The sequence below is a fragment of the Lepisosteus platostomus genome, chromosome 12, assembly GCF_059453375.1.
Source record: "Lepisosteus platostomus isolate fLepPlt1 chromosome 12, fLepPlt1.hap1, whole genome shotgun sequence".
Lineage (NCBI taxonomy): Eukaryota > Metazoa > Chordata > Actinopteri > Semionotiformes > Lepisosteidae > Lepisosteus > Lepisosteus platostomus.
The window spans coordinates 23,981,264-24,004,821 of NC_142622.1; the positions used below are offsets into that span (position 1 = coordinate 23,981,264).

At 36.8% G+C, this 23,558-nt stretch overlaps 1 protein-coding gene across 1 annotated transcript in view; it reads right to left on the reverse strand.

Moving 5' to 3' along the window:
- The window catches only part of mocos (molybdenum cofactor sulfurase), a 247,958-nt gene extending 227,314 nt beyond the window's left edge, over positions 1 to 20,644 (reverse strand). Inside the window, exons 1-3 of the mRNA XM_088601448.1 lie at positions 20,315 to 20,644; positions 14,631 to 14,720; positions 7,347 to 7,413 (exon numbers count right to left, since the gene is read on the reverse strand). Of these exons, the coding sequence (XP_088457574.1) occupies positions 7,347 to 7,413; positions 14,631 to 14,720; positions 20,315 to 20,444 (287 nt within the window). The 5' untranslated portion in view covers positions 20,445 to 20,644. The remainder of the gene's footprint in view (positions 1 to 7,346; positions 7,414 to 14,630; positions 14,721 to 20,314) is intronic.
- Between the last annotated feature and the right edge of the window lie 2,914 nt (positions 20,645 to 23,558).

The window sequence follows — 23,558 nt, forward strand, 5'->3', positions numbered from 1 at the left end:
TCTTTTAAATGTTCATTGTTTTACTTAACCATAAGGGTCTGTAAAAGACAACCTCTAACTGCCTCAAGAACCTCTTTTTATAGGGAGATAGAGTCTCCAGGTAAAGCCAATTCAGTGATTTCCCTGTGACAATTTGAAAAAATGTGACTTGCCTAAAAGAGATAACCCCGCCCCTTGGTGATTCACCCGTACAACCCAGCACCTGCTCTGCTGCATATGGTCAATTGCAGAGTTCTAATTTAGTATGGATCTCACTTTTGAAAAGACTGTTTAGTTCATAAAAGGCTAATGACATTTTTGTGGAACCTCTTGTCTATGTTCACATATCGACAGTCCCAAATTTTGTAAAACGTTTAAAGCCACACTAGAGCAACTCATCCACAGACCCTAGGCTCAGCCAACCCTTCCCATTAACATACTGATGAACATACAGTATAGTATATTCTGTGAAGTGGTTCATCAATATGCATCGGAAAATTGTGCACGTTGCACTAGAAATTACTTGAAATCATTTGTGACTAGGGTGAAGGTATGAAAACATCTTTTTTCCACAATAGCCTTGCTGTTACTTAATACTGTATTATTGAGTTTTGTATTCAGAATAGGTTACAGATTAAACACAGTTCATACATTTACTGACAGACTAAGAACAGTACAACAAAACAAGTTCAGGTTCTTTGGCACAGTTAAAGCAGCTACAGTTTGTTGAGTTTAATTTTAAGTGCCTTGCTCTGCTCTGTTCCCAGCAGAATGCAGGTGGTATAAGTGAAAAATTGCAGCTGCACTTTGGAGCCCTGTTATTCCACCAACACAATACTGTAGTACTACTGACATCAGCTCTCTGATATAAGTGTTTTTTTTTTGCTTTGATCCTGAAGTTTCATCTTAACAGTGGCTCAGTTTGGGTCACATGCTGTTGACAGGTCTTTTGGGGGGAGTACAGATTGGAAGAAAGTAACATACAGAGAGATGAAGAGGAGATACAGAAGAGATAATACATGAGCCTTTAGCCTTTCTTCCCATGAGACCTGGGTTTGAATTTAGCTCTGAACACAAAGCATTTCAGCTCGACACTCTATGAGCATTACACTAAATCTGTGTGATACAAAACAAGCTTTACTTCAGTAGTAGTCTTGACAGAGATGCAAACGCCTTGTTGGAACTGGCTGAAAGGTAAGAGGAAAGGTAAACTGGAAATAATGAAGGGGAAGAGTACAACACTTCAGATGCATTACTCTGATTTTAAGCCTATTATCCTTAATCCTTAAACAGTAAATTCAGGTATTTTTTCTTATTTAGGTAAAGTAAGCTAACTAAAGGCTGTTTTCTATGAAAAATACATTCCAAAAGGAGGAAGTAAATTTCCTGAATTTTTGTTAGTCACATTTTAAGCAAACTGCTTTACTAATTAATCTGTATTTCAATATCCTATGTATTTTTTAATTTTATGTTTAAAGGTCCTTTACACTGATAAACTACATGGACTAAAGGCATCTCCAAGAAGATTCTACTTTCAATATTTAAATGCACTTGAGAATTAGCATGTATAAAGGGTAGAAAGTCATGTTTGAAAGCATTTATGTAGTGGGAAAATAATAATTGAAGGGTCACTGAATTTCATAAATATATGACAGCAGCTTTCATCTGCACATCAAGGGCCACTGTGTCACATCAGAAGGAGACTGAAAGGGAAACACCCTCATTTTGTAAAATAAAAATATCATTTTGGGATATTTGAAAGTCTATCAGTCAATTAACCAAATTCTTTTAACAGTGACTGCTCCTGTTAAATAACCGTAGCCTATGTGTTCTATTTGACAGATACCCTGATAGCTATGCTATTGAATGTGATATTTTGCTACACTAATGGGGTGACCTTAAACAGTGGATAAATATATTGAAGGCAAAACTGTATGAGCAATGTATGGGTTTTTGTGACGTATAAGGTTAATTTCCAGGCTTTGAAAGTATTACCTCTAGTATCTGGGTTATTGCTTAAGCTATAAGCCAATTTAGTGATGGGTATACTTCCCAGTACTTCCCAGTAGATATCTTTCTACACAGCAAAAATAGTTTGACAAAAAGCAGGCACAGAACCGCAGATGCTGATTGCATTGAGGGCTGCATTCAAGAGCCTAAGAATCCTTAATCCTTGCAATGGTCTGTAGTGATGATGTAAAGCGAGAGTAAAAAAGAAAATGATTTAAAACCCTTAAGAATATAAGTATAAAAATCTAATGACTGCATATTGTAATGCTGAAGCTAGGTAAAGGAAACACATTCTACTATCCTTTCCAGATAAACCAGCCCAAGATAAATCTATTATTTAATTAAAAAATGCAATTGCATGCCAACTGCAAGGGTTAGGTTCCTAAGAATCTTAAAGTACTGTAGGTAAATTTGTGGTTGGTAAACTTTATGGAACAAATTGGATTAGGCAAAGTGAAGTCACCTCCAATAAATTATCCTAAAAATATATTTAAAAAAAAAATATTCTTATCTATCAGGCTATACACTTCCAAAATAGCACTGTTTTTACAGTGCTGAAGACATCAGGTAAATAACCTTTTTTTATCAATTCGGCATTAAACTTGGAAACTCATCTGCTAATGCTCATCTGCTAATGCTGCTTCATCAGCTAACTTCACCTTATGCAAACAGTAACGGTTTTTAAGGTTATTGAAATGGTTATTTGGTGGCCAGAGGCTTTTCAGTCTTCCTTTCCTGAACTTTTCGGTTGATGTTTATTAATTCTCTCATCTTTATTGCACATTATATGCGCATTTTTTCAAATGGGTCACAAGGTACAAAACCTTGAGCAAAGACAGTATACCACTACAAACAACTGCAGCCTCATTTTTCTCTATTGTTCGAATCATGAATTTATTAACACAAAATCAACCAATAGCACTACTGTTTTGACCTTCTCACAAGTTATCAAGAACTTTTACTTTATCAAGACATCCCTGATCTTGTACACTTAGCAACATCATCTTAGGAGCCATTGTAATTGCTTATTGTGACTACTGTATTATAGTAGCTATGGAACTTTTCAAGCACTTTAATTTTTTCTTCTAAACTCTTCAGGAATCTAGATTGCTTAGCAACACTGGACTTCTCGTTCTTTCTCATACACTTTGGAGCCTTTTAAAGTATTTTTTTACTTAAGTAATATTAAAGTAATTAACAATACTTAAGTATTTAAGTTATATTATTTAAGGGCTAACGCTTTTACTATGGAAATCACTATAACTAACACTTCTCTGCACAATCAAGTGCAAATAACCATCAAAGCCCATTGCAATAATATACACTAACATGTGTAGAACACTTGAGATTCCAATCAGCTGATCTCATTTTCTCCTCTCATGTAAGGAACTCTCATGCCAGCATGCATCACAGCAAACAGATGCTTCTTGACCTTAAAGGTAAAATTATATACAGAAAATTGTGTGTGGATACTCAATTATGAATAAGATAAATTTCCGTATAGCAAAGGATTACTGTAATGCATATTTATTCCTACAGAAGACCACGTTCTGCTACTGGGTTGCTGTTTTCCTGAAAATCCTATGCACATTTTTCTCATTAGATAATCATAGAATTACATTTGTTAATATAATACTTAGCATATAGTACGTTGTTGGCCATCAAAGCTGATTTTTATGTAAATTCCGTAGCTGCAATGCTTTTTAATGAGCCGCGGAACAAGGTGTTGTTGTAGTTTCCTTATTGAGGCCCCTCTCTTGGGTCTCAGCCGCAGAGTACCTAATGATCTTTATGTGTTTTGAATGTAGGGTGATGAAACTGTATTTGATAAGAAGCATCTCCGAGGCCAGTGACACCGATCAGTACCCCATTATTACCCCAGACTATCCTGGCGCCTGAATGTCTGGCAGATCCATAGTCGTGTCTATATAATGGTCTTAAAGTCACAGGCTGTGATCAATCAGATGGCCAGCAAACCAGGTACTTGTAGAGCATGGAGACACACTTCACCGAGTGACATTTTAACCAATCACCAACTATGTTTTCCCCATTTTAAAAGCAGTGCACATCACTTCTAATTCTGGTTCTCTCCACTGAAATAACTTTGGCTGGCTGACGACCACGTAGCTGACTGAGAACCACGTGACTGCCACAACTGTCGTCTAACTTTGGGATGTAAACCTTTTCTTGAAGCGTCAAGTTAGAGAGTGAGCCGATATGTATAGAGGCTACAGCAGGATCCTTCTCTTCTCTGTCTTCCCAAAACCACAATCTGCTCCAGAGCGGACAAGCCTTGGGCCAGCCGAGCACAGACTGGACAACACTGCAACAGATCCCGTCAGCTTGTTCCCTTATCCTTATCTGCGGGAGTTACAAATCCATGGTGGATGAGTACAGTTTAGTTTTCAACATTACCGATCTTGACAATTCAATTGCTATCCTAACACATGTTGATACCAATGTAATTCATTTAAGTAATAATATTTACTTATGAGTATTTGAATGTTTAAAATGTTAGTGAGACTGAACCTTGTTTTTGTATACCTTCTTGAAATCGATATGCCTTTTGTATCCAGACATACTTTCAGGTTATTTACTTTGAATGCTTTTATGTACACTTTATGTATCAATAAATATATTCTATGTGCTGTGAATATGTATGCAGACCCTTTGTTATTCTGTTGATTTTGCTCTGGGAGTGCAGTATTGCATGGTGGGTACATTAGGTCCAATGACTCACGATCGATTGATGGGTTATGGATGCAAGTCCCTGCTGCTGACAAGTAGTTTACTGCATTTGCTTCAGGCCACCTAACTGTATGAATGAGGACCAGCATTAACTGGGGTTAGGCTCTGCCATGGTCTGGCGTCCTACCCTGGGATACAGTTACAGTATGTGCTCTGTATTTGCTAAACACCATAGTAACAATAAGCTCTGGGCTGATGGAGATGTGGTAACTCAAATATAAAACTACCTACCTACCTTCATTCTGTGGATTTTGAATTACAACTAATAGAACCTGAAAAAGGCACAGACTGATAGTAAAAGGACACCACAGCTGCTCAATATGAAAGGTCATATATTTAATCAGAATGAGACAGGCATAAAGTTTTGCATCTGTCTGATTCGTCCTGAATAGTAATAATGAAAACACCAACATTTTGCAAACGATTGGTCCGGTTTTCTATGACTGCTCCTCCCCCTTAGAAGAAATTATCTTAACTAACCATTAAGATGTCATATTATAATGAACAAGTGCCATGCATGAGTAAGTGGGACCACATTTTAAACATGTGGAATTACTAAACTGATTAGAACCTTTTTTCTGCACGAGTGGTGATAGTAATGATATTGGATTTTAAATGAATGCTTGAAAATTCCCTGGGGATAAGTGCACAGGTTCTCGGGATTTGCAGAAGCCAAAGAGCTATTAACCTCTGAGTAGCTGAGATAACCTCATTCTTAAAAGTTCAGTCTGAAATAAGGAAAACACATAATTGCATGTTTTGTGAAATGTTTGATGCATTTATATGCAGGATGAAATAAAGACATTCATGACAAAATACATAAAAATACAAAATCTGTTTTGCAGATTAAAATGATGAAAAATAAAGTAATACAAATATGTAAATCTTCAAATGAAACTACCACAGTAACATTACACAGTGTTGTGAGGGGGGAATGCTTACAACTGTAGCCAATATAAAGAAAATGCAGTTAACTTAGTGGTAAAAAAGAACTTACATGGATAGTAAGTTTATTAGTTTAAAGCTGATTTCAGTGAAAATCTAAACTTTTTACAGAGCATCCTGTCAAGGACAGCAGCATATAAAGGAGGTGTAAAATTAAGTATAACACATACAAATTAAGTGATTTGATTTGACCCAATCAAATGTCTAAAGCTCAGTAGGTACTTCTTGGAAAACTGTATACAGTAAGTCTCTGAAATACAGGTAACTCTCGATTTACACCCTCTTAATGTGTGCATTTTCAGTTTAACTTGGATCATGAATTATTACAACTTTATAATTGTATGACAAATTAGTTTTTACTTTAACGTGTGGGCAAATGTGAAATGAGAACTGAATTAACTAAAAGCTAGTCTGGACACTATTACTCACTAGGTCTTAGTCATCATCACATCACATGATCATACAAATCTTTGAAAAAATATACAATTTACACAAAAAAGTCTCATGGAGAAAATACTTTATCACTTATCCACTGTCTCTGTAACAAAAGGACTTCTTAATTTACTGTACATTAAGGTCGTTAAGTTTCTTAGCCCCAAGACTTCATTAAATGGAAAAACTTTCAATATTTTATTCATTTTGGTTATTTGGAAGGTGACTTAATTTACTATTTACAGTCACAATATTAACAATCACAGACAAAAGTCTGATTACAATCAGTAAACTACATACATTAACCATTTGTTTTTTCAATTTACCATTATTTCTAAAAAAGCCAAGCACTTCTTATAGTACATACCAACATTTTGAGATCAAATTAAGATATAAAATCATAACAAATAATCCGCATTTGAACATTCCGATGTGTGAGTGTTTTAAGTACCTAAATGCATCACATAATCTACTCATGATTTCAAGATGAACAGTGTCTTTGCTTCATCTCAAATCTTGAGAATGACGCAGAGGTCTGGGGAGATATGTAGCATATGTCTTTTGCGATTTACTCTTTCGCAATTCTTATACTTACCCACTGCAATCAGCCGAGCTACAGATCATCCCAGAAGTGGTCCAATACATGTGTGGTCACATCATCAATTTTAAGTCATTATTCTCTCTTATTTACAAGATCGTGTTTGCTCATTTCTGCACATTGCCTACAGGCTACAGTTAAATAAACCACTGGAACACATCAGAAACCAAGTGTCACAGTAAAAGAAGTTCTTTACTAAGGAACCTCCATCTTACCATGGGTCAATGATATGCAGCTGTCTAACTTGCAATTTAAATCAGACCCATAATTATAGTTTGTCCCCAAAGTGGCAAAAGGAACTGTCAGAAATTGATTATAAGTGCATAGCATACTGGCACTAAGCAATGATCATTTGGAATCAATCTGTTTTTCAAATTGGAAATAAATATCTTTGATATTCTTGTCCATTTGAGAGTACAGTCATAATGTCCATTGTGCATCCTAAAATTGTTTCACATGACAATTTTCCAACAGGATTTTATTGAATCAGACAACGTATTATTAGACCACATTAAGAGATTAGTTTGCCAGAGAATATGAAGTTCTCCAAGGCTGTAGTTCCTTATATACAATGTTTTAAAGCCTGCTGGCATGCTGAATATGAGGATTAGACTAAAAGTGGTAAATAACGTACCTGTAACGAACACTTTCCACTGTGTCATATGTCAATCTGCTCGTGCTGTTGTGGCTGTGAGGATTACCTGAAAAACATTAAAATTTAAGGGTTTTGTGCATTTTTGTCAAAATATTTAAGGGAATTAAGAAACATATAAATGCAACTGCAGTTTCTGTAAGTCATTTACAGAGTTTCAGTACACTACTTACAATTTTTTTTATCAACAGCTTTTTCTACCAGTGATCTGTTTTGAATTGAGAATCGCTTTCACAGCTGCTTTCCTTTATGCAGCATTCCAGTGGTTAATTAAAATGTCACCAAACTGTTCAGTTAGTAAAAACCAATTTTCAAATGCTATTTTTATATTCGCTGCTGCTAATTGCCTTCTGCAAACAAAGGTCAAGCAAGTCTAGTCATGTAAATGAAAGCTAATTTAAGAGAGTAGATGGTTTTTAAATTTTCAGATTTTAATTAACTTCGAACCCAATAGGCAAGACAAAGTGTCATATGTTTAAAACAACATCCAGTACACTTACAGTATCTGGTTCTGTGGAATTGGAAACTCAAAATTATTCCCATTCTGAGGCATGGGGGATATTCTCCACCTTCCAATATGTTCCATTTTGTTTAAATGAAAAAGGCTTGATGCACATTATTAAAAATATATATTTTTTAAATAAAACTTGAATATACAAACTGAGCTCTTTTATAGTTGAAAGCATAAACCGCAATGAAAAATTAAAAACCTCTATTTTTAAAAAATATGGTGACTGAATAAATATTCACTCTCTTTTCTATTGCACACTTACATTATATCAAGTGCACAAAATTATTTTGACACAATAACACAATAACAGTGGTTCATATGCCATATAGGTCAAATATTAAAATAGTGAATTACAAAGAAAGATTCAACCATGAAAGTGACACAGTGGTTAGAATTTCTGTCTTGCAGTGGGGTTTATATGCCACACTGCTCTAAATTGAATTAAGTGATTAGAAAATGGATGGATCCAATCATATTGTTTTTAACCAATTTTCAAAACAATACATGGATACATTTGCAGAAGGGCACATATCAGGAGAAGGCCATTGAAAACCAGAAAAGAAACAAAGCAGAAAGAGGCAGGCAAGCAAAAACTGTCATGTGGACTTCTAGAACTGATAGAATTATTAGTTGCTTTTCAAGTCAGTGGGAGTAACCAAACTGAGCTTCGGAGGAAGACTGTTTTCATGGTCCTTTAAATGTTTCTTCTTGGTTAATTTCATTCCATAAGGTGCTTCCTAACTTTGCTGTTACAGCAGATCCTTGCTGAATATAAAATAACTGATCTCAGCAGACCAGCAATTTCACTGATTTGTGAAGAAATGCTGATTTATAAAAAATACATACAGTAATTACATCACAACTTTTTAATATTTAACTATTTGAAATTTGATGTAAAATATATGAAAGGAGTACTAAGAATATCAAAAGCATAAATGAAAACATAATTACATATATTTCTAAAACCATAATATTCTAATATATTAATATCCTCTAAATATGCAGAAAATAAGTACTATAAATGTAATTTTCCAATGGTTTTTACTTATCTTGTAGGTTCACAAAGCCTTAGAAAGCCTATAGAATCTTATGGAAGTCATGTTGATTGCCCCAGGCTATTGAAGGAGACTATGCACAGAAATAAAAACTCATACCATCATGGGATAAGTCAGAGAACTATCTGATGATTGAAGGTGAAAGGTTATTAACTTCTATAATTCTAGGGGCAACTATTAAAAATTCCCAGTTCTCATTGTGGTGACCATGATCGAAAAGGTAAATTACTATAAAGAGATAATTACTACCTGAAAGGCAATGCAAGAAGGTTTAACCCACAGCTCTGTGAAGTTTCTCCAAATACAAACAGCACAAAAAGGGACCCACTTATATAATACAGATGCAGCCATTCAAAATGCGCGGGCGATACCGCATTATTTTGCGGTGCGCTTTACGCAGTCTACCGCGAGTTACCGGTAAATACCGCTAGTTACCATAAATTCTCCTATAATACCGCAAGCAAAATAATAGTATCCGGAATTTCCGCAAGGTGGAGCTAATAAAGCTCAACCTCTCATGTTTGAGCTGTCGCCATCAAAGTCTTTAACCAAGATATTACTAATAGTATTAATAATGAATGACCTTGGACAAGCTGTAAACTTAAAGTATTGCCCTGGTCCACAACTTTTTTTCTGTGGTGTCTTTGTAAAAGTAACACCACAGCATTTTGCAATCACGGATTTGTTTCCAATCATGCAAAGTACAGTAATTTTTGAGAATCGATTCACCATGCCTTTCACATGCTAATAAAAGAGATTGATTTAGGAACATAAACATATTACCGTATGCAAACTGTACTGTATACATTATGTATATGTATATTTAATGTCTTAACTGTGCCCGTTTAAGTATTGAATATTTATATGGAATTTTACCACTGAGGGGAAATCTTAGTACATGAGCATAAAAAGAATAGGAGCATACTGTAACGCGTGTGAAGGCCATAAACGATATTGATTTTGGAACTTAAACATACAGTATATGGCTGGTCTCGGTACTGTAAAGAAAACATACACACCAGTATTCCATTTCTCCCTAAACATTTTAAGCATCGAACTCTTTAACTAACGTGATACCGGAGTCAACAAGCATACTTTTAGAATTTGATTAAAAGGGAATATAATATGGAATCGCGTATCTAAAGAAATTAATAACGATATAATTATATTCATGTTGCAAAAAAACTGCAACGGATATAAAAACCCCCTTGCTTTTAACAGAGCGTTCCATAATTTCTAACTACGAAAATTATTTAAACTGCGACACTTATCATTCAACCAGAGCTCGAAATATCACAAGGATCCCCAAGAGCACAGCAAAGACTGTATTAAAAGAATCGCGTATCTAAAGAAATTAATAAGATATAATTATATTCGTGTACTGCGACAGGGCCGTGTAGGGCTGTTTCACCTCTCTCTTCATGTGACTCTATTCAAAAGCCATTTAGCAAAGAGGGGATGAGAAGAGTGACAAACTAGTATACAGTACAGTACTTTAGATCTTTTTTTCTGAACCGGGGAAAATCTGATCATGTTTCTCTATAACAATAATAAAAAACATTGCCACACCCGGACTGTTAAACCAACGCATTAGCACGTCAAAGCCCATTGAGGAGCCAGGCGCAATAATTGTTTTGTCCCTTGATTTACTGATCTGCATTAATTACAGAAATCGAGTTCCTGCTCTTTGCAGATGACCTGGTCCTGCTGTCGCCCACAGAACAGAGGCTGCGGCAGAACCTGGCACTGCTGGAGCAGCACTGTCAGACCTGGGCACTGACAGTCAATCTGGACAAGACCAGAGTTATGGTTTTCCAGAAAAAAAGCCAGACCTCCCTTAGTCTTCCTGAAATTGTTGGATAATGAGTGAATAAAAGCATCTTATTAAAAACAAGTTTGCGGTTGTTTGGGAGCTATATTATGTATTTTTCATATGTAAGATATAATGATGTGTTCCTGCTTACACATCGCATGACTTTAAAAGCTAGAAAAACAGGTTTCGATTCACATTATCTGGCGAGCCTTGTTTTGTCAAAGGACAGCACAAAAAAAAACAGACAATACATGGGGGGGGGAGGGCAAGCGAGAGAGAGAGTTTTTTACCCTCGGTCAAAAAAAAACAAATCACCCGGGGCAGAGACTTTGGGGGGATCATTGTGTGGTACAGAACGGAGCTCAGTCAATCCAAACAAGTTCAGTAGTAAAGAGAGAAAAGTCAACAATTGATTTAAGGACAATCTGTCAAAGTGCAATGAAATATAATACTGTTGTTGTTGCTGTTATTGTTGTTTTTTTACTGTAAAGTGTTTTGAGAAGCCACCTTTAAAGGCGATATATAAAAGTGCTGATTCTTATGGAATGTGTTCCGCCGGGGATTCAAAAAAATTGCAACGGACATAAAAACTCCCTTGCTTTTAACAGAGCGTTTCATAATTTCCAACTACGAAATGTATTTAAACTGCGACACTTATCATTCAACCAGAGCTCGAAATATCACAAGGATCCTCTAGAGCACAGCAAAGACTATATTAAAAGTAATTGGGTTAATTGCACAATGGACCGCGCAAAGAAATTTAAAATAGTCTTCTTTAGGTGTGAGGGCAGGAGTGGATCGCAGAAGGCATAATCAGCAAATTAGGAAAACAAAGAACAGGACAGGTGAGACGTTTATCCAGAGAGCGAGTGATCAGAAAAAGGAACAGCTGTTACGCCCAGGTTTTACTCTCTCTCTACTGAATGAATAAAAGCATTTTATTAAAAACGCGTTTGCGTTTGTCTGGGTATTTACTTTGTAATCTGTGGTTTACATCTACTGTATTGCTTTGAGATGCCACTTTTAAAGGTGATATGTAAAATAAAGTTTTTTATTATTGTTATAGACAATAATAGGTTAGGTTGCAGAAAAAAGACGATTAAAATCTGTAATCTTTCCACTTGTATGTCATCGGAAAATACAAGAAGTTTCTGCTTTGTGTAAGGATGGTATCAAAAAGTAATCTAAGTGGTAAGAAAGCTGTGCTCCTCAAAGCGCTTTACAGGATAAAAACAATAACAACAATAGTGTTAAGCTGGGCAAACAATTTTTTTATAGAAATACAAAATGAGATATAATGATGTGTTCCGGCTAAGACATTAACGAGTACAACCCCCCTCTCTGCGGGAGTGCTGGCTGTGACGAATTAAACCGGTTTCACAGGTATTTTCAAAGTAGAAGGGGGCGAGATTTCCAGCGAAAGACACCTCCCCCTCCAAAGCCAAGGAAGTACAGTACTTACTTGTTAAGAAAGCTAGGCTCCTCAATGAAATCGCTTTAACATGGTCATGCGTTGGTGTAACAGTCTGTCATTACAATCGAGTCGAGTAATGTCAACTCGACTCAATTGGAAGACAATGAACATATTCTAGCCCTAAATGAATTAATAGCAAACATGGTTTACGTAAAATACATTTTTCCAAGAAAGTTTATAATTATACGATCTATAGTTGAAATCTGAGCCTAAACAAAAAGAAACAGCATTTTCAGAGAGCAATCACGCTGTGTTTATGTAGAAAAAGTGATTAGGTTTATGAGCAATCTAATTACTTATTCGTTTAAAACGCTATATAAAATAAAGTTTATTATTAATTTGCTGGACAGAGCGGTGAACATTATTATGGATAAGACAAAGATAACGATCCTGATCAGTTTAGAAATCTGTGTACGCTGTAAGGTTTTTACTTCTTAAACTTTTAAAATACACATTTCAAAAAGAAAGAAATCATCTTCCTGGTACAGTATGTATAGCAAACCAGCACGTTTTTTTTCTCCAATCAGAGGGGTTAGACGCTTGGTTAAAAGCAAAGGAGATTGTCTGTTATAGTGGACATAAAAACAAGAGTTCGCTGGCATTATATCCTAGAAGACACAGACCGGCGCCAGACCGGGAGAATGCCCGCAGCGTAAAAGAAAATGCCTGATGAACTAGGGATTGGACAGTTTCCAAGTGCTTGTACAATTGATGGAAATGTTCAAATAAATGTGCAAAAGAAATAAACAAAATAATAATTTATTTCTTTATCATATTGGCTAGCTAATGTCCTCTCTTTGCTAGTTAGTGGCTGGGTTTCTGCGTTGGGTAGCAACGGGTGACTGTTCTCAGGCGGAAGATGTAAACAGCTTAATTTTCGTGTTAAATAATTTTTTTTATACAGCAATCGCATATTTGGGTACCGTTTCATAAAACTTTCATGCTTAAAATGTTTAGGGAGAAATGGAAGACTGGTGTGTATTTTTTCTTTAAACTACCAAGACCAGCCATACACAGTACAGTTTACGTACATACAGTAATGTTTATGTTCCTAAATTAATATCGTTTATGACCTTCAGATGCGTTATGCTCCTCTTCTTTTTATGCTCAGCTACTAAAATTTCCCTTTAGTGGTAAAATTCCATATAAATATTCAAAACTAAGTGGATTAAAATGTGCACAGTAAAGACATTAAATTATTAAATCTTTTCACTACCAACCAATGCACCACGAGTGCCCCTGTCGGTCATTTTGGCCAGCCAATCACTTACCGCTTGTGGGTAGATTACCGTACCGCGTGTTTGTACCGCGCATTTTGAATGGCTGTATCTGTATGTGAAAAATAACTCAGTGAAGAACAGAATGTGATCTTTCATCTTTAGGATTAAGGATTTAGGATCCTCTGGTCCTGCTGTTCTAGTTGAGGATTTTACCAGGACATCCAGTACAGTGTTAGCCCAAAAGGTTTGACGTCTGTCATGAAGCTTAAGCTAAGAATCTGATGGACATAGTATTTGGACATAGTATACAATGGACAAAAGGTTAAGACAGTATAAAAATCACTTTCTAATATCACTTTCTCTAGTAGAATATTTAGGGTATGAGCTGAAAAACTTATAAAAAGAAACAAGCAGCCTCCTCAAAGTCATTAAAACAAACAAGGGCTCACAAAATACTGTTTGCTGGGGCAAAAATAAATTTGTACATGATGCATTTACAAATACATGGAACTGTTATTGACAGATGTTCTATTTTCTTTAATTTTTTAACTTGTTGTCTACAAAATACTATTACTTACCATAAGCATGCAAGACTAAACCATGTCACTTGGAGTGTCTTCAGCAGCTGACACTTACATTTACCTAGGTGAAAGGTTTTGTTGCAGCTAGAAGCTGAAAGCAGCATTAGAGCACATAACAACTGTGACCAGGCTCTCCTGCACTTGTAGGGTGAATATCTATTAAGGCAGCTGCACCACAGGCATACAATGGAAAGTTTCATGTGTCAGACAGTCATACTCAGGATCTACATACAAAGTTCCCAAGCACCTCCCGCACTATTTACACCTTAGAAACACAGTACAAAAGATGATGAGGTGATGATAGCTCCTGCTTCCGAAGACACCGATAGTATGTGTGCCTGAGGCCATTCAGAGTCAGTGCTGGGATACGTATAAGGGTTTGGCTGAATAGGTATTACCACTTTTAAAATATAGGAAGTGACAACATGTGAAAATAAGATTTTTAAGAATAAGATAATTATGCATTTAACTCAAAAGCTTTAGCAAAGTAGTGAAATATCTTAAGATAAATCGAAAATCAGCCTAGTTTCTCCTTAAAATCCACATGAAGAGACATGACACTATGACCATGTTTTGACCAGGCTGAGAAACTGAACAAATGTAATAACTTACCGTAGACATTTTCAGACAGATCTTGAGAAAATCCCTTAATCTGGGACTGTGGAAAGAGTGTAGTGCCTGCATGATCAAGATAGGTCATTCCTGTCAGAGAGAAAGATCAGAAAATAGAAGTTAACATTTCTATCTCGTACTGTACAGTGACAAAATAATAAAAAGAACTGGATGAAATCATATTAAAAAACTAATCATACATTTAATCGGATACAATCTGACCACAACTTGTGCAGATAACCTACAAGATATATCTTGCATTCTAAAATACCCTTGCATCAGATAATGTCACATATGTCATGTTATTTTAACAATTTGTCTTCCAACACTGATTCCTCAAGTGCAGGACCTATTAAATGTGTAACAAGTACTCTCCATGCCTGACAGACGGAGATTCCTTCACCTTAAATTATGTATTTGGGACATTGTACACTTGTAAAGGACATCATGTTTGAGACATTGTCTATGCTACTACTGTACAAGCCAAGTTTGCCCTTGCAAGTGCTGCTCAAAAGGGATGTTAAGGAAGTGAGAAAGAAATTGTAAATGCTTCTTTAACAAATGTTTTCTTTATTGTAGGGCTCCTTACAATGAGTTGTGACCAGGTTTTTCAGAAATGAATTACTAAGAAATGCTAGCGGACAAAATAGGCAGTAATCTAAGCAATTAAAAGACTAAATAAGGACCAAGGACACATATTTCAGAAAACATTGCAGAGTAATAAATTAAATCAGAGAAAATTTATATTGGGGTGGCACTGTGGTACAGTGGTAATACTGCTGTCTTGCAGCACTGGGGCCCTGGGCTCAATTCCTGGGGTGCTATCTGCATAGTTCCATTGGTTGTGAGGACTTTCTCCTTGGTGCTCTGGTTTCCTCCCACCGTCCAAAGACTTATTGGTACAGTAGCTTTATCAGCTTGGCCCTGGAGGGAGTGCGTGTCTATGTCTGTGCATGCCCCGTGATGGACCAGTGCCCTGTCCAGGCTGTATCCTGCCTTGTGCCTGTTGATGGCCAGAATAGGCTCCAGGTCACCTGTGACACTGAATCGGAAGAGGTGGTTAGAAAATGAATGGATGGATATTATATAAAGTAACAGATCCCCCATTGATGGTAGCTAAACATGTAGAATCCACACAGCACCCCATTTAACATGCATTAATTGATTAATTCAATTTGTAAAGCAATTTCTCTTTCTGCCACCTGATCTGCTATGTAGTGCAGCTGCTGGAACATAATGACAGTTGTACATCACCAACGTGCGTAGTGGCTATACAAAACCAGGACATCAACTCCATTATGCTTCAGAATATGCTTAGAAGTACAAATATGAAATGGGAGCATTCTGGACAAAGATCTTTGGACATTTACAGTGCCGTGAAAAAGTATTTGCCCCCTTACTGATTTCCTCTATTATTGCAAAGTTTTTACACTGAATGTTTTCAGGTCTTTAACCAAAATCGAATATTAGATAAAGGGAACCCAAATGAACAAATAACCCTTTTTTAAATTATTGTATTTATTTAATGAACAACGTTATCCAATACCAGTTGGCACTGTGTGAAAACGTAATTGCCCCCTACAACCCTGCTCAATATAAACCTCACTTACCATCAGAGTTAAGTTGCCAGCACAAAGATTCAACAAGCACATTATGCCATGATCAAAGGAAATTCCTGAAGAGATCAGAAAAAAGTTGTTGATATCTATCAGTGTGGGAAGGGTTACAAAGCCATTTCTAAGGCTCTGGGACTCCACCGAACCATAGTGAGAGTCATAATCTCCGAATCGAGAACACTTGGAACAGTAGTGAATCTTTCCAGGAGTGGCCGGCTTGCCAAAATTTCTCCAAAGGCGCAGCACAAAATCATCTAGGAAGTCACAAAGCATCCTAAAAAACATCCAAAGACCTGCAGGTTTCTCTTGTTTCATCTAAGGTCAGTGTTCATGACTCCACAATCAGAAGAGACTGGGCTAAAATGGGCTTCAAGGGAGAGTGGCAAGGCAGAAACCACTGCTAACCAAGAACATAAATACTTGTCTCTCATTTGCCAAGAAGCACCTGGATGATCCCCAAGTCTTTTGGGAGAATGTTCTATGTACAGATGAGTCAAAAGTTGAACTTTTTGGACGACACGGGCCCCAATATGTCTGGCGTAAAGCAAACACAACATTCCACAGTAAGAATATCATACCAACAGTCAAACATGGTGGTGGTAGTGTGATGGTGTGGGGATGCTTTGCTGCCTCAGAACCTGGATGACTTGCCATAATTGAAGGAATCATGAATTCTGCTCTGTATCAGAAAATTCTTAAGGAGAATGTCCGATCATCCCGAAGCTGAAGTGTAAATTGGGTCATGCAGCAACACAATGATCCAAAACACAAAAGCAAGTCCACATCAGAATGGCTGAAAAGAAGCAAAATGAAAGGTTTGCAGTGGCCTAGTCAAAGTCCAGACCTAAACCCACTAGAGATGCTGTGGCAGGACCTGAAATGAGCAGAATTGAGCAGTTCATGCTCGAAGACCTACCAATGTTTCTGAATTAAAGCAGTTCTGTGAGGAAGAGTGGGCTAAAATGCCTCCACAGTGATGTGAAAGAATTATAGGAAGCTAAAGGTGGCGCAACCAGTTATTACGTTTAAGGGGGCAATTACTTTTTTTCACACAGGGGATATGGGTGGAGGATAACTTTGTTTATCAAATAAATTAAATAATAATAATAAAGTGTTATTTGTTCACTCTGGTTCCCTTTATCTAATACTAGATTTTGTCTAAAGATCTGAAAACATCAAGTGTGACAAATAATAGAGGAAATCAGGAAGGAGGCAAATACTTTTTCATGGCACTTTAAGACCAAACTAAAGATTTATCAAAGTGATGGAAAGGATAAAGCATGAAAAAAGAAAGGAACTGTGAATGCTCCAAAACAATCACCTATTCTCGGAAGTCTGGTAGAGGTTATGTCATGGCCTGGCGTCTGGAATTGACTCACACATCTTTACTAATGATGTAATGAAAGATGGCAGCAGTAGAATGAATTCTGAACTTAAAAGAAACATGTTGTCTGCTTGTACGGAAGAAAACACATACTTATTGAGTGGTGCTGCAGCATGAAGTATGACAATGACCTAAAATATATGGCCAATGTAACAAAGAAGTCAATTAAAAGAATACAAGTGAAAAAAATCATAGAATGGCCACGTCAATCTCCAAGTTTAACTCCAACTGAGAAGGTACTTTACATGCTGAAGAGAAAAAGTGAAGTGAAAACACCACCGGAACAGGTAAACAGATAAAACTTCAATCTGGTTGCAGCAAAGTACGGATAAATGACTACACGAAGTGCTTGGTGTGCTCAACAAACTTAAGTGGGTCACAGACTTCATGAAGTTATTGCCTCAAATGAACGCTTAAATAAATAATAGACTTTTTCACTCTGGAATTTACCCAAAGTGATTGTCCCGATTTATGAAGTAGGTTCATTGGGTTCAATGTCATACAGTATGAACAAGTGCAATGAAATGCTTATTTTCATGTTTGCTCCAATACAAAGACGTTAAGGAGACACCAAAACATAAACACAGAACAGCAGCAGCAACAACAAAGTTAAATAACCTACAACTTAACATATCTCCACTCACCACTGCCATGTTGAACATAAGTAATTTTTTGTGTGGAAAAATGATTGAAGTAGAGGCATGCACTAAAAACAAAGAAAAAAATTACATTAAAAGGGAGGTTTAGGGGGTTAAATAGCACAGTGAGCAAACACAAAAGATTTTTTTCAGAAAAAAAAGAAGTTGACCACTGTACAGGTGGGTGGAAGTGAAAAAAAGATCTCACTGGGAGCGCTGCATTCCTGCCAGTGTCGAGGAGGCTGCATGGGTCACTGCTGCTGAGGGCCGAGAGAGCCCTGGCCAACTATACAGACATTACCTAGGCTCCTTGAATCCTGGTCACAGACTGCTAGTGACATGATCCAGTCTTGGGGTACCCTGGTCACAGTAGGCTTAGAGACATGGCCCATTGGGGTATCCTGGTGTCAGTAGACTGGAGATGTGGCCCAGTCTTGGAGAATCATGGTCATAGTGTTTTAGAAACAAGGAACAGGCTTGGGGTATCCTGGTCTCAGAAGGCTAGAGACGTGGCCCAGTCTTGGGGAATCCTGGTCAAAGTAGTTTAGGGACAAAGCACAGGCTTGGGGTATCAGGGTCTCAGTGGACTAGTTACATGTCCCAGGTTGCATAGAGCTAACCCTGTGCTTAGACAAGTGCCATACCTCTGCAAATTCTAATGTAACCCTGTTTTTCTTCTTTTTCTCTTTTATTTGACCTTTATCGCCCTTATTCACTCTTGCTTCCCCCTTTTCCAGACGTTTACCATTTCACTTCTAAATGATTACTATCTTGGTGTGTTTCTATTTAACACTTCATTAAATTTAATTCTCATTTGTCTTTATAAGTATGGTTTTGGGGATATCTACAGTATATACAAAATGGATTGCCTTGCACTGTTTTATGTATATTATTGTTTATAAAGCTCCAATTCTTCAGCATACTTTTTGCACAATTGCACTTTAATTAAATTTGGTAATGTTACTTTACATTGCCATCTGCAAAGAATTTAAAATAATTTCATAAAAAAGAATAAAACAGACCTCTGGTGACTCAGTAATGCAGTCCATTAGGGGAAGATCTGTAGGCTTCATTACAAGTGTATAGAGTCTGAGCCATGGTGGCAGTACAGCTCAATGCGTGACCAAGGAGTAATGTTTCTAGTCTAAATTCATTTAATTTAAAAGACTTTTGCTATTCGTTTTGTGGAGCAGAAGTCCTTCTACTTTGTGACTGCACACATGATCTGACATTCCTGTGTTGATGCCGCCGGGGCTGCTGGTCATTAATTACGCAGTTGTGAGACTGTCAACACCACATATTTGCATGCAGCTCAGGCACATACTGTATTATCCTACGTTAATTTAGACATATCCCAACTTAGCAGATGCCTTTGATATTAAAGAAAATATTAAATGGCTATGCTTAATAATATATGAAAATGTTTAGAAGCTTACATGAGCTGGAGACAGAACTGTTCAAAGTGAAGCACGCACGCACTGGGAATTAAGCTCTTCTGCAAAATTATTAAGATGTATTGCCGTATTTTTAATGTACAATATTTTGTTAGTATGTCTCACCGTTGTTTTGATAATCCTCCAGTTACTGAAAATGTAACATTCCTTGAATTAACCTTTGTCACACACAACATATGGACTAGAATACTAAACTTTTCTTCTTTCTGTGTAATGCAAGCTGTACATAATTAAAATTCATAATTTAAATCTAAACTAAATGAGTTTTCCACTTAGTTAATGACTTGATTATGAATTCACTTTGCACTTCGAAAAGCTTAAATTTACGCAGCATCTACAGTACAAAGAAAGAAGAAACAGTATAAAGAATTTAATTTTAAATTTAAAACTGAAGTGTAGGAAAATATACTCGTGTACCTGAACAAACTGACAACTGTTAATTAGTATGGGAGCGTGACGTAAGGGGACAGAGGGAGGAGTCGATTAACGTTTAATCTTCTTTCATAAAAATGAAGTTGTGCTAGTTTACGTCATTGTTTATATTTGGGAAACTAAACAGGAACATGTATTTATTTTTGTAAATATACGGTACCTTTGATCCTGACGAACTCCTTGTTTCTCATTTCCATCATGTCACCGCTTTCATAGCCGTAGTGATTCCAAACTTTTCTGAAACTGGCGAAACTGCAGAGCTCTTCGAAATCCGCAGCAGGCTTCTCCATTCTGGTTTTACCAGATGTTGGTAATGAATCCGAAACTAAGTCAGTAAACTGAAATAAACAGTTTGACAATACAATACCGATTACGCGGTTTTATTCACAAAAGTATCTAAATCCACGACTGACATTGCAAAACAACCTTAGAAGACTTTGGTTATTATTTAACTTGTCCCAATTATCTGAAGCCTGCGCATTAAGCAACAGGAAATATGGTCAATGTAGTTCGACTGGTTCTACGCTTTTGCATTTTTATCGCATTCTTCTAAAACCATTTTAATAACCGCAGTACCGCAGTTAACTTGTCGGAGAGCAGTGAAAATTCTAAGAGGTGCAGATGCAGTATGAAGCATTTTTCAGGAAAACACTAAGAGGCTTAGACAAGATATTAAATATGTTCGTAACAATTGGATCCATCGCTATGCGTAAAATACTATAATTACAACACTATTATTTTTTAGATCTTTTAAATACATCTTGCATGTATAAACCACTTTGTTTTTTTTAATTTTGTATGTTGAAATCACTGGATGAACGAATAGTCTGTGAGACTATTTTAATGGTAAAGTGGTTTTAAATGGCAAAAGTTGAAGTTAAAGGACAGCTGCTGGTACAATTTTACTGTACTTGTTTTATTTGTTGCCAGGAAAACACAACTTTCAAGCACACATAGAGCATGCATGAAAAATGCATTTATCTCATATTAACGTTTTTCAATACTATCTCATGAATACATGTCTGGCATGCTACAGTAATGCAGCCTCTAACTTGTACAAAGACACAGATCTGCAATTAAACCATGATCCACAGATTATGTTAGAGTGTGAGATTATTATTTAGATTATTAAATACAAAAATAAGTCTTTCTTCAGGCTGGAAAAGCCTGATGTTGAAGCGTGAAATAATATAAAAAAGTTAATGACAGAAACAGGCCATTCATTTTATTAGCACTTGTCATTTTTTTATACACTAAATTATTCCATCACAACATAAAGGTTTGGCCTAGAAATGCCAGTGTCTCCACAATATGCCCTAATAATTCATTTACACATTCATACATTTGTGTAAAATATATTTCCTAGTATGGTGGTGCAATGTTTTTAACAAGTTTCCATGTTTGTCCCCATGTTCTGCTCATCATAACCTAACATAACAATTTGAATGAACCTTAATGGTTCCCTTTAAAAAGTTCTTAACCTCAGTCAAGTATCCTCTGAGATGTTAAGTTCCTTCAACCTGTCCTTATAACTCATTCTCAAATGAGAATCTTTTTTCTCTTGTCTTTTTTTTCTTCTCTGGACTTTCTCCAGTTCTTGTGCAACAGGTCAGTTACAGAAGTGGCGCCACAGCTTCTCTGAAATCTAGACAGCACAGAGCTCTGCCACACCACTGTACTGTACCTGGTCTGTTGGCGTGGCAGAGTTATCTGCTGTCTAGGAAGTGGCATCGTGCATGCCTGGAGACCACAGTGACCTGAAGCGAAACTCGGTAGGGGCAGGGGGGCTGCATTTATCACACTTCTTCATCCATCCATTTTCTAAATGCTTCATCCTACTCTGGGTCACGGGTAGCCAGAGGCAGCAGGCACACGGTGAGGTACACCCTGGACAGGACTCCAATCCATTGCAGTCCTGCACACATGGACACATTCACCCTAGGGTCCATTTACCCTGAAGTCAATTAACCTATAGTAAATGTACTGTACGTCTTTGGACTGTGGAAGGAGACCCATGCGAGCACGGGGAGAACATACAAACTCCACACAGATAGTGCTGAGCCCAGGGCCTCAACACTGCAAGGTGGTAATTCTAACCCCTGCACCACAATACCACCCACACACTTCTTCATCCTTTTTGTAAAGTGGAGTCTAGAATGGTATGAGGTACTCCAGACGTGTGTTGTACTGTAACTAGTGCATTGTACAGTTTCAGAATAACCTCTCTTGATTTATATGTTTTACACTTTGTTCTGTAGCCAAGCAATCTGTTTGCCTTGTTCTTGTTTCTGTACCTTGCCATTTGCTGAGAGCGATGAATCTTCTACAGTCCTTTTCCCACAGAGCAATTTCATAGGTTTAAATTTAAGAATGAGTCTCTCATGGGGAACCTTGTCAAAGGCTTTCTGAAAATACAAATACAAAATGCCATAAGCACTACACATGCTAGTGCTTTCTGGTGCTTCTTCAAAAAAACCTGGATTTGTTATGTAGGATCTTCCTCCACAGATCTCAGCTAACTATCTCCAATACCTAATTATGCCCTCCATATTTTCCATGACATCCACATTAAATGTACAGGTATATAATTAATTATATTAGGAATGTTCCAGGTTTTTAATGACAGAAAAACACAATCTATAAGACCCCTGGGGTAAATGCCATTTAGGCCAGGTAACGTTTGATATTTTACATCTGTAAAATTAGTTACTGTGTTACTCTTGAGCTATTGAATGTTATGATATATACTTGAAGTCAGAGTTTAAAACTAAGAACATGAGGGTTTTGGGAGTCTTGAAAAAACTTCCCATCCATGTTGTTGAAGGTGATACTCTGGCATGGAATCCTCAGATTAGTTATTTACTGCTAACTGAACAAGATTTCTTGTTTGAAATCTTACCTACACTATGTTCTTACAGTGTATGGGATTCAGTATCTTTGACAGTAATAACCTGGCTGCTACTGTCTGTAACTGAGTGAGGCAAACGTCCTTCTCAAAGTGATGTTAGGTATGTTTGTCAGGATAGGCTGCTTTTCTTTTACGTCCTTTTTTCAATCTAAGACCATATCTTCTCTGTCATTGTACTGCATTGGTTTTCATGTGATTTGGGGTTCATACCTATTAGAATATGGGATTTGCCAGTACCTCCATACTCTCCTATTTTCTGCAAATCCAACTCCAGCGCATTCACACTGGATGTGAGGAAAACATCAGCTTTCATGGATGTTTGGCTGCTGGTAGTTTTACAGAATGATCCATACAGTATATTGTACCCTTCACAGATCACAGGTTGGGAACCATTTTTAACATATTCAAATTTGGAATCAACCTCTGAGGCATTGATACGTCTCTGTTCTATTAGGTCCATGATTGTTTTGTTTGTGTTTTAAATTTCTAAAGAAGG